General features: G+C 34.0%; 1 protein-coding gene across 7 annotated transcripts in view; it reads right to left on the bottom strand.

The window, feature by feature from the left end:
• Nucleotides 1–13,083, bottom strand: part of DPH6 (diphthamine biosynthesis 6) — a 439,826-nt gene that overhangs the window by 395,419 nt on the left and 31,324 nt on the right. The window contains exon 4 of one of the 7 annotated variants that reach the window (XM_019442639.2): nucleotides 5,035–6,967. The exons of the other annotated variants lie outside the window; for them this stretch is intronic. Within the exon in view, the coding sequence (XP_019298184.1) occupies nucleotides 6,782–6,967 (186 nt within the window). The 3' untranslated portion in view covers nucleotides 5,035–6,781. Of the gene's footprint in view, nucleotides 1–5,034; nucleotides 6,968–13,083 lie in introns of those variants that run through there. 7 annotated transcript variants of the gene reach the window in all.

Genomic DNA, 13,083 nt, shown 5'->3' with positions numbered 1-13,083 from the left:
TCTATTGGAGAGGACCAGGATAGGGAAGAAGCCTGGAGATTCTAAGACTCTATAAATGATAAATTATTTCAAGGTATTAGTCAAAATTATGCGCTAAATCAAAAGTCGTCAGTATAATTCCCAAACAGGCACAGATAGAGCAATACTGAGCCTCAAAGACCACAGGATTCTTAGGAGAAACTCAGCAACAATGGCTAGACGATGAAGGATGAATGCCAAGTCATGGAACAGAGATACACTACAAGAAAAATGGAATATTTTTAAAAGAGCAAAGAATTTGCTACAAATAATTTCCATGAATACATAGCAGTAACTTTCTGCCTCCCTGAGACCGGCACTGTGCCTTAATCATCTACATTTCTGGCAACTAGAAAAAAGCCCACAACTAACCAAGAGAAAAAAAGTAAATGTATATTAACCTTCTGCAACTCATACAGCATGTGTAAACATTACAAACAATGGTTATATAGTGTGTGACTTCTTATCTTTGCACTTCTAGCACTTATCATTTTATTGAAGTTCAAAGAAAAAAGCGTATAGAATAAAATCATCTGAAGAAGTTTCTCCTCATACCGTTTTCTCATATAAACTTCTCAAATTCTTAGTGATGTGACCATTTTCTGCCCACAAACCCTTTCCATTAAGAAGTTTTTAGCAGATGGACTCCTGGAAGACCCTGTAGAAAAACTAAACCATGGAAAATATTCAATTAATTCCAGTCGGTATCAACCTAATGCAAAGTCTAAAACAAACATATTGAAATGCACAAGCTTTGACATATTCACCAATGTCAAAGCAACTGATCCTATTAAACAATGATCCTATTAAACTAGTTAAGTATGAGCATTCTTCCATTGTTCCCGTGCAGGAGAAACATTTTATCTAGTGAGTTGGTATATTATTAATATTAACATTACATTAATATTAGTTAACATTACTATTACTATTATTATTCTTAATGTGATAGTTAACATTTACTGAGGCTTCCTTTATGATCTATTTTACATGGATTATCACATTAAATGCTCATGACGATCCTATGATGTAGGTACTATCACCAGCCCCAACTTTACAAATGTGAAAGCCACAGTGTAGAGAAGTTAACTAAACCAAGGTCATATAGCTAGCATGTGGTAAAGCCTAGAACACAGATAAGTCTGACTCCAGAAATCCCACTTATCTCTTGTAGGCAAAACAAACAAACAAACAAACAAAAAAAACACACAAAAAACCCACCAAAAACAAAAAAGCATTTGTTATACACAAAATTGGTTTTCTTAAATATATGTAATTATAAAGATATTATTGGTCATCATTATAGTCCAGTGATGGAGCTGAGGAGGAAATACCACTCAGTCAATCCTGATACACCCAGAGGTGTCTGTCTCACCTAGAGAATTCCACGGTATACATACCTATTTTGTTATTTGTAAGCAACGCTACTTATGTCTCCACCCAAATCGTGCTTATGGCTCCAAGAGATTTTGAAATAAAATGCGTATTCAAAGATTTTGCCACATTTCTCTCATGAAAGACTCATTAAAAAAAAAAAAAAAAAAACCATACATACTTCAATATTAACTCCTAATAATGAAAGCTGAATTAATAAAAAATAATAAAATGCTACTTTTTTCTTGGGTTTAATCTGTTTCATTCAGCAGCGATGATCTCATTTCACATTCTACCACCTTGAAGAAATTTAAGGGATTTCTTTGGAGGACTGCTATAAAATTATCATTGACATTTTAATTAAAAAAAGAAATGTATGTAGAATAAACAGGACATTTCCTCTAACAGTCTGCAGTGGCTGCTCCATTGCTTCTTTGTACAGTCTTGGTAAATTATGCAGGCTCTCACTAGACAGAGCAGCTGTATTTCACTGTCTTCAGTAATGTAATCTACATTTATCATTATTTTAATTAAGCAGATTCTTAATTTGGTACTTTCATTGCAAAGAAAAATACCTTATTCATTTTTTTTTTTTTTTTTTTGTAGACAGCATCTTGTCAGTCTTATGAACCAGAATTTAATTTTAAACATGTTTCTTACTGCAACTGGTCACTATTAAAAAAAAAAAAAAAAAAAACCTACCATATTTGGTTTCCATTTCATTCTATTGGTTTCAAACACTGGTTCCTTCTCTATAATATTTTTTTTAAAAAAAGATACTTTCATAGTTCTCAATTTTAACCCAAATGATATACTAAAAACAAAATGTGGTTTATTATAACATTAAATTCAGGACTACTCAAAATCAATATGAAGCACAAATAAGAACTTTACAAGAAAAACAATGCTTTAGTCAATGTTGAGAAAATTTAATTCACAAGTTCTTTGTGCAAGATTATTTTTACCATCAGGTCATTTGAAATGTCAGAATCTTTTGCTAAATCCATCACTGTGGAATGCAACAGCTTTTAATCATCTGGAAGACAAGTTCTGAACAGTTTTATTCATTTCCCATTACTATTTGTGGTCACAACAAGTTGATTTTTAAAAAATAAACTGGTGAATTACACTTGAAGTGTGCTTGTTTAAAGGGTTCACATAGAAACAATTATTGTAATAGTATGTTGCCACATTAAACTGTGCATTTTAAAACATATGGTATCTCAAATCTTCTGTGTCAATAATGGGAGGCCTGGTACTCAAAAAATTCTGTATTTAGCACATGTTAATTGAGCATCTTTTATGTGCCAGGTATAGAATTAACTATTGAGCATCTTTTATGTGCTAGGTATAGAATTAACTGCTCTGAATTCAAATCAAAGTAGCACAAAGCCTTTGTATGAGAGACAGAGAGAGAGACAGAGAGAGAGAGAGAGAAAATATATCTATGTGTACACACACATATACATATATGGTATAGCACCAAAATGGTTTTTAAACTTTGTTCCTTCAAAAAGAGACTTGAGCCCCCATCTCCACTTCAACCAGAAAAGCTCCACTTTCATCTATTTTTATAAATCAGTCTTTTTCTGTAACTGGGTAGAGAAAGCAAAATCCACTTACCTAGAAAAATATGGGCTCTAGACTACTACTGAGAACACAGGTAAACAAAAAGCATCCTAAGTTTTCCCCAATACACCCAGGGTTTGAAACAGTAAAAAAAGACTCTTTGTTCGAGTTTCATTTATTATCAGTTTTCACAAGTTGCCAAACATTGGTTTGCTAGTAACTGTCCATTAGAGTTTATAAACGTGGCTTATTTAAGAAGTTTGGGGATGAAGTCTGTAAAGACTTGAAAGTTAATGCACATCTCATTGTGTCAGTCCACATTACTGAGGGATGCCATGTCAGCTTTCAGATTCACATAAATCATTGCAAGTCATGAGACAGAAATTTTTGAAAAATCTAAAGTGCATTAAATGTGCTCTAGATTTTTATTGAAATGTCCCTGTATAAAACAATGCCATTTACCTTCACACTGTGATTTTTTAGAACAAAGTAACCATTTGGGCATTTGTAACAACTTGGCCAATTAATATACATTATCTCTAATCCCTCACAAAAACCTCAAAAGATAAACACTTTTTACTCCCATTCTGCAGATAAGAAAGCAGGCTCAGAGATTAAGAAATGTGTTCAATATTACATAGTGAATACATGGAGAAGCTAGGATTGGGCCCATGCTCTTTTTACTAAAACCCTTTCAGAAGGAAAACAAACTTAGCCCGTGGTATTTTTCTCTTCTGATCACAGCTAAATATGATGCCTGCTTTTATTATCATCTAATAACTTCACATAAAGTTGTGTTTACAATGAAAAATTTAGCTATCAATATATACAATCAAATAGGTAACCAATAAAGAAAGGAAGGGAAATCTAAAATTTAAATCAATGCTAATGAATGACAAATACTTTAGACATTGTGTAACTCCCTGGGTTTGAATTTAAATAATGTCCTGTATAAAGCCTGTGTTACCCAATTCAGGGACAAGTAAAAGTTAAGTTCTAGGCAGCCACTTAGGCTCTAATTAAATAGAAGAAAAGAGCACAAAGGAACTAAATTATTTTTAAAAATACTCCTATTGGAACTCAACTTCAAAAAGATATTTCATGAAGAGACAGTACAGCTTGTAAGATTCCTTCTATCTCAAATTACCCTGATGAATGTCTGATAAAACTTGAGATTTACCACTGGGTAACAACAAGAGGTAGCCAATAATTCTAAATGAAAACTCAGAATGGTCCTTTGTTCCCTTTGTCTAAAGTAAAGCCGCTCGTGAAAAACAAGAATGTCTAGTCAGGAAAAAGGAGTCTCTTGTCTGAGCAAAAATTAAATTTAAATATCCTGCTTCTTACCTGAATATTCCAAATCATCTACATTTATCTACTGTTCACTGAAAGACTACAGAGGGCACTGTTGCATCAGCTTTGAAGCTTTACAATAGAAGCCTAGAAAAACTGTCTACAATGTATAATTTCTTTAAAGGGTCAAATGCATGGAAATCTACCAAGCTTAATATAAGGGACAAAACCAAAATGTATGTTTTTTTAAAAATAGACTGGACTTCAATAGGGCAAAAAAACTTAACAAAAACAACTGTCAAATTGAGAACACTGCACCGCACACATTTTGCATTTTCTTTTGTAGTGCTTTCAGGAGAAAGGTAACTAATCATAGCACCTCCTTATCCAATGGAAACAGCAGCCCATTGCAGAATCCTTTTTACAATCAATAGGAAAATGAATGTGGCACCTCATGCAATCCTTCCATAATTCTATCAACAGAAAGAATGCAGTCTGTTTGCATACTTTTGTCTAAAAGGCCAATTCCATTTGTCCCCTCTTTGGGTAAAATGACAGCTACAGATCAATCACTCTCACATGAAAGTAAACACACTGCAAACAAAACAAAACAAAACAAAAAAAGGATCAAAACTGAAATCCTCACCATTTTTAAACGTAATTTTGTTACACACAGGAACTCAAACTCAAAGCAAAATAGAAAAAACAAGTTTTTCCTCACAGACACGTATTTCATGCTATTGTGCAATAGTACTGGGATACAAAATTTAAAAGTTACAACAATACGCACAAAGATTATAATTAGATATGAATAACATTCAATTAAGCTTCCATATATTTTCTGTTCTCTACATCGTTCCTCTTGCGGGTTCTTTGAAACTAAATTCAATTAAGTATAGTGCCAAAGTTTTTTCTTAATACATATGTTTGCAATGTATTACAATAAGACTAGTATAAAAAATATAAACCTTTTCATTACACTACCACTTAATTCTTTCCACTTGTTTACTCACCAAAAATTTAGATCTCTGACACTACAAAGCAATACAAAAATAAAAGGGAAGTCATTTTATTTTGGTGACTTAAAAATAATGTCTTGAGTTGCTGAACCTCTGTAGAAACACTAACATTAGCTATAAGAATTACAATGTCATGACCAGGCAACTACAGATAACATGTAAAATGCGAAAGGAGGACATTCTGCTAATGCATATCAGATCGCAACACCACATCACGTATTTGATAAATCAACATTAATATAGGTACCATCATAAAACTAAGGCCTCTAATAAAGAATCCCAAATTCCCCAGAAAAACAGTATACAATTCATTTTGTCACTCCCAAACTTCCAGAGAGATTAGCACCTTCTCTGAAATCAAAGTGCAGAACTGTGAAAGCGTTAAAAATTCTTCAATAATATGTCAACCTACTCATAAATCAAAAAAGAGGGGAAGGGACTTCAGATGGTATGTAGATTTCACTTTATGACAAAAGCCTTGGTTTAACAAGTTATTTTCAGCCAATAAAAGTCAAAAGTAAAGCATTGTTAAAGTGGCCAGCACTGACTCTAAGGCTTTAGCTTATTAAGTTAACCAAAATGCTACTTGGGTATTGCTCCCTTAAATTATTAATTTATGAGTTTTGTTCCGTCTCCTCCTGAGGCAAGGCAGTTTGTAGGTATGTTGAATGCATGTAAATAAACAGAAAGCTTTTATAAGAGTCTAATAATACACCAAACATAATAAAACAACCCCTTTTAATGAACACTGAATGCACAATCCTATGAACCAAGTTTATATAAATGGGCTATATAATTTAAAGGAACTGTAAGATCCTCTAGGAAGTAAATGCACAAATTCAGAAAAATTAAACATAAACCTATTGATTTTCATTGATGTGATAAAATTCTTACAACAGAATCCAAGTGTTGCCGTGTGCCTATGAAGAGTATGCTGCACGCAATTTTGTAGAAATCTAAGAGGAAGGTCGTCAACTGTGAGAAAATTTATTTGCAATCTTGCTTTTCATCTACCATAAGTATGACTACAAAAAAAAAAATCAGGGACTGCCTTTTAAACATCCAGTGTACTTAACTGGATATGTTAGTTACTATTGCAGAAAGAAATGCAGGATATTAAAATCAATTTTAGTTAACTCTAATTTATGCAAAGCTTGATTGTGAGCAATAGCTGCTAAAAGGATGCAGCATTGTTGATTCATATACAAGCATTTTGCTTAACTACATTGGGTAATAGCAGTGCTCCTAAAGGAGTATAAAAAGCAAAGTGATTAGCAGTCATTACTGTTAATTAGTGCTCACATTGCATTCCTTGGGATGAATCTCCTTTAAGTTGAATACATGAGAAGTTTATTATTTAAAGAACTGCCAAACCTCGCCTAGGTAAGTATTGGAATAAACCGTCAACTATCAGTAAACAGACTAAAAAACAGGGACAGATCAGCATCCAATTAGTATGTCTAAGTTTTTAAACAGGAAAAGGGTTGAAGGGAATGAGTAAAACTGGAAACTCATACTTCACATTCTGCAATCTCACTGATAAAAGGAGGAAATGTGTGTTTATCAAACTTGCTGTGAGTGCACAGTTCATTTGGAGTCCTGTAAACAATTGCCTGACTGCCCACTTCCAAATTCATGTGAAAATCTTGGAGATTCAGAGCATCATATTCAGCAGGCAAGGTCACTCTAGCGATGCCCTGGAAATGGGAAATTAGGAAAACGTGGCAATCAGAGGTTTAGGGCTGAGCAGAAAAAGGCCTGAGGCTGGCGTCCTATCTTTCACCACTGGTCAGGCTGTCTCTGCTTATTCAGTATTAACACAACAGGGCTGAGAGTGAATGAGAAACACTCCACACACCTAACTGGGACATTGGCTTTCTTGTTTAGAAAATGATAGGCATTTGTCACAGGGAGAAAAACAGCAACAATAACCACAAAACTCAAACACAGCTTTCAAGAACAAGTTCTGAAAGAAAAACAGGCTCCTTGTAAACCTTCAGAAAAGGACCTAGGGAATGGCGACATCCTGTTGATTATCAGGTTTCCTTTCCTCCTAGACCATTCTGTGCATTTTAAAATGGAGGCCAAATCATTAACAAAGAAGCTTCAAATACAATGTAGTCATTAGAGGGAAAAAACTTAAAAATTCAAATGTGCAAAAATTACACATTCTTAATACTTGCTACATGCAGATCTAAATACATCTTTCAATTATTTTTCTATACATACATTTCACAAATATGTTTTACAAAACTGTAATTATACCTTACAGGGTATTTGGTAATCTATTTGCTTCTCTTAATAACATGTACAGATGTATTTCTGCAACTTTATTTTTGATGCTATATATTCCATTATATATATATATATATACACACCATAATTCAGTTTGCCAGTCATTTCTTAATTTTTGAATACATCTGTATTTCTTCAGAATAAATTTCCCAAGGTAGAAATGTTTGGTAAAGAGAATCTATTTTTTGTGTCTGATGAGATCTGCCAAATTACCTCAGAAAGGCTGAACCAATTTACAGGGCTACTGGCAGCACATAAGACACTCGTTTCTTCAAAACCAATATCATTTCTTAATCCTGCCAAAATAATAGCAGCATTTTTGAGTAAGTGAGATTGCACATTTTTTGGTCATTTGGATTTCTTTCTCTATGAACTGCCTGTTCATATCCTTAGCCCATTTCTCTATTTGGAGGCCACTTTTTAAACATCAAAAAAAAAAAACAAAAAAAACCAAAAACAAAAAAAACAAAAAAAAAACAAAAAAACCAGTGAGAGAGTCTTCTCAAATGCAACCTTGGAGGATCACGGAAAAGAGATTATTTTGAAGAGGTATATTGTAATTATATACACATTCAAAGACTCAATTAAGGTTGGTAACTTTATATGGGACTCCTTTACAACATATTATATTATAGAAGGAGGATTCCTATCCTGCCCAAAAAGAATAAAAAAAATTAAAAGCTGAACTAGTATAAATATTGTCTCATTGAAGCAACTTTTATTTTCTATAAATGAAAAATCATACTAATCTATTAATCTGGAATTAACAGCAATGTTCTGTTTTTTTGTTTGCTTATTTTTATTTGTTTTTATTTTTCCATTATTCCAGGGAACAGTTTGAACACCCACAAAAAATATGAATTGCCTTATTAGCAACTTTGATAAATCATGGAAGGAAACTGTAACTACAGATGATAGACAAGTTCCTCATGCTATTATTACCCTGGATCAAGGACTTAATTAAAATGTTATTCTTGGGGCACCCAGATGGCTCAGTTGGTTGAGCATCCGACTTCAGTTCAGGTCATGATCTCACAGCTCGTGAGTTTGAGCCCCACGTCGGGCTCTGTGCTGACAGCTCGGAGCCTGGAGCCTGTTTTGGATTCTGTGTCTCCCTCTCTCTCTGCCCCTAACCCACTCGCATTCTGTCTCTGTCTCTCTCAAAAATAAATAAACATTAAAAAAAAATTAAAATGTTGTCATTCTTGAGGAAAGTACTAAGGATAAGAAAAAAATGAAAAATTCCCTCTCTTCCAAGTCAATTCATTTAGGGCCTTTTCTCACAGAACCAAGGAACTGACAAAGTAGCCAAATGTACTGATTCCTACTTCATCTTCAGAAACAGACTTAGATTAGAATGTAATTTCAAGCTATAGATCATGTCTTTTCCTTTTCAAACAAACCATAGCTTAAAGGTGTTACCTAGAACAGTGCTTCTCAAACTGTGTTAAAGACAAGGGTATTTTTCTCTTAATTTCTAAAACTTTGGAGACAGAAACATCTATAAAACACAATTAAAATAAAATATAAAAAAAGAGAGAAATTTTACAAACATACAAAATATGAAGCCAATTTTTTTTGTTATTAGATCCAACAGATATAAAAATACTCTCAAATAAGTATAAAAGTTTCCAAATGCTTATTTTCCATTTCTATAAATAGCTGACCTTGAACCAATAACAATCACTTCATGGACAGCACCAGCCCCTAGACTACACTTTGAGTAGCAAAGATTTAAAATAATTCTGAGAGCTATGAAATGAGATCAAACACAGATAGATCACTTTGATCCTTGACTCAATAACCCCACTTTGCCTTATCAAACCACATGCCCACCCCTCTGTCTCACAGTTAATTCACACGTCTTATTTGTTTATATATGCACTATATATGTACTGTTATATGGTAGTATCTTCTTGATAACACAATGTAATGGTGGGAGGCAGAAGAATATAGTGATTAAAAGTACATATTCTACTACTTTCTACCTGTGTCACCTTGGACAAGTTACTTAAAATCTCTATATCTCAGTTTACTTATCTGCAAAATAAAGAAAGTAGACCAGGGTTGATAAAGATAAATTAGAATATAATGTATACAACGTGTAACAGTGCCTGGCAGATTGTGCTACATAAACAACATCAATTAAATTATAATACAGAAATAACTGAAAAAAAATCACATGGCTGTGGGCTTTCTAATAATCAATATAAAACGAAAACTAGAACGAGTTGCATGATTTACAGTGTTCATACAATAAAAACTGTCCAACAGTTATAGTTAAGGCAAGACTATTACAAAGACCAAATCCGGAGAAATATTTTACCCTTGGAGTGCCATAAAGTTAAATGTGTGATATGGTAAAAATCCTCAACAGCATCCTTAGAGCAAATATACAACAAAAATTTTGAGCGTCTCACTTGGACAAGGCCTCATGGTGAGCACTGCAGAGTATCCAAAATTGAAAAACACATAGTCCTTGCCTTCATGAGGTATAAACTAATAAGCAAGATATACTGTATATGAAAATAAATATGTAAAACAAGGCATAACATAATAACTTCCCTCAAAAGAAACTAAACACAACAAAAATTCAACAAATAAAAACTACACTTGAGGAAATCATCTTTTACGTCCTTATCCTTCTCTCCTTCAACATCAAACCCAAGGGCCTATTATGAGCCAGCCAGACCACGTATAGGTCTACAAGTCTACTGCCCATCTGGTCCCCATTACTCCCTGCCTGAAATTTGAAGATGCCACTTTGCACTCTGTTCTCTTTGAGATTTTAATGACGTTCTTGAGAGATACGTGTCTCCTCATCGGCTCGCAGGTGCTCCCTCTTCACTCTTCATAAGACCCAGGGAGCCCCTCTGACCTCCAAGTACTGAGCACAGTATGTGCTACACAGTCAAAAGACAACTGATTCCAAGTTGAGTAGTCATAAATACCCCCCAGGATATAAGGCTTTCTGAAACTGAGGATGAAAACAGTACTTACCATGGGCACCTGGGTGGCTCAGTCAGTAAAGCATCCAACTTCAGCTCAGGTCATGATCTTACAGTTTGTGAGTTCTAGCCCCACATCACGTTCTGTGCTGCCTGAAGCCTGCTTTGGATTCTGTGTCTCCCTCCCTCTCTGCCTTTCCCTGCTCACTCTCTGTCTCTCTCTGTCTCTCAAAAATAAATAAACATTAAAAATTTTTTAAAAAGCAGTAGTTATTAAACTTCTGAAGAGACCAATGTGAGACTATGATAAAAATCTCTCCCCAGAAAAATTTACATATACAAAAAATTTGCACAGAATTTCAGAGTTCAAAAACACCTCTCCCCCCTAGATTAAGAAATCTTGTCTTACAGTATCACATTATCTGCATTGAATTCCACTGGATTGATTTTTATTAGTTTTCTATGACCAAGTTCAGGTTATATGACCACTCAAAATCAGTAGAACTTCGGTGAGGGTTAAGTAAGCCACAAAAATGACTATGAGACAAGTAAAAATTATTAACGGAGCTAAATTGTGAAAAGCTCAAAAGGGAGACCATGGATTATTTATCAAATAATGATTCTCTCTGCCTTCCCCACTTGCCAGCAAAATTACTATGTAGGAAAGAACCTTTAAGGGAACTGGTCTTAAAATAGACCTTGAGCCATTTCAATGGCTCTGAAACCAATCGTATAGTAGGTAAAAAAGAATTCTGTAAAGGAAGGGAAACAAATGTCTGGTAAATAATTTCTGCCTTTTCTGATCTCTCAATGTATTTAAAAATTTTTTTTTATTTATTTTGAGAGAGAGAGAGAGAGAGTGAGCAGGGGAGGGGCAGAGAGAGAAGGAGAGAGAAAATCTTAAGCAGGTTCCATGCTGTTAGTGCAGAGCCTGATGCAGAGCCACAAACCGAGAGATCATGACCTGAGCAGAGATCAAGAGCTGATGCTTAACTGACTAAGCCACGCAGGCACCCCTATTTGTCAATGTATTTTCATAAAAATCTACAAGGAGCAATGAACTTTATCAGGGTTAGATGCGCTTAACTTTGTTCACTAAGTTTAATTTAACAACTGCTCATTGAGCACTCAATGTGTGCAAGTACACAAAATAATCACATGATCCAGCACTGGAGATGTTATGAGTAACTGTGATGTAATTCCATTGGCATTGAGAGGTAATAGCTTTCACAAACAGGAGTGTATATAATAGCCCTTTTCTATTGCCACTGGACATTTAAGAGCCATTTTTAAAAATATCTTATTTTTTCATACGCTCTTTCAGAAATCTAAATTCTCTAAAGTCAGCTCATGTAACTTTCAAATGGAAGTCCTTGCTTGAGACTTTTTACAAATGAGTTAGTAGAGAAAACACTGCTTAGATTTTAAAGATAACCATAGAGTTAAATCTGAAAAGAACATGCCAAAGTAAGTTCTGATGGAAAGAAAGCATCTGTAGATAACAAGTTTTGTCATATTCAGGTTCACTTCTTTATCTTCTTTTGAATGACCCATGCATCAGTTTATTCATGTAGGTAACTAGCTAGAAAACATTAATTCCACATGTCCCTTAGAATAGGTTCAATTATCTGAATGAAAAAGTCTATAAAAAAGTCTCAGGAGGGCCAAAAATTATAGGCAACAATGTAGAAAGATAAATTCAATCTAATATAAAATACAAATTTCCCCATATTAAAACCTCTTTCACAATATGAACAATTACCATTCTTTTTCTTCTCTGTATTAACTTACTAATAAAGTCAAGAGGAATTACACTCATCTCAATGCCAACTTACAGCTACTGCTTAATATTAATATACTAATGGAACTTTGCAATGAAAAAAAAAACTGACTTTATTTAGCTTTACTGGATTATTTTGGAAGCAAAGGAATAAAGTAGAAAGAAAACCTGGCACTAACATGAAGTCGGCAGGCTAAGAAAAACAACAACAAAAAAACAAAAGAAGATTAGTTTATAGAGCATCTTTCTTCCTAGAAACCTAAAGAGGCTCTCGTATATTTCACCTTTATTCTCAAAACAGATAAATAAAAAAACAGAAACAGAAAGATATATTCGTAGTTTACAGATGCAATAAATGAATTCCAGAGAAGTACAGTTGAACACATTGTCTATATAGTTCAAGAGTTGTATAAAAATCTCATATTAAAAAAAAAAAAAGGAATACAATGCCCGGCTCCTCAAGGTACTTAGCATCTTTAAACAAAAACCCACAAGATAAAAAACAAAACAAAACAAAACAAAACCTAGTAGCTCTGAATATCAAGATAAAGTACTATAAGAGAAATACAATATTATGTGAAGGTTCCAGAGAGAAAGATATTACATTCAGTGAGAGCACTTGAAGGAAGATATCAAAAGGAGATGCCATGTGAAAGAAGCAACTGGAGAGGAAGGATTATTTATGACTATAGCACAGCACTGTACAGGAAAGACATGGCCTATGTGGGTTAAAATGAGTTCTGACATAGCCTAGTTTAGATGGAACATAGGTTCCATGTGGGGGAATACT

Source organism: Panthera pardus, unplaced genomic scaffold (assembly GCF_024362965.1).
Source record: "Panthera pardus isolate Hobbes unplaced genomic scaffold, ASM2436296v1 HiC_scaffold_24, whole genome shotgun sequence".
Classification (NCBI taxonomy): Eukaryota; Metazoa; Chordata; class Mammalia; order Carnivora; family Felidae; genus Panthera; species Panthera pardus.
The sequence above is the reverse complement of the archived record's forward strand: the minus strand, read 5'-3'. Positions and strand labels throughout refer to the sequence as shown.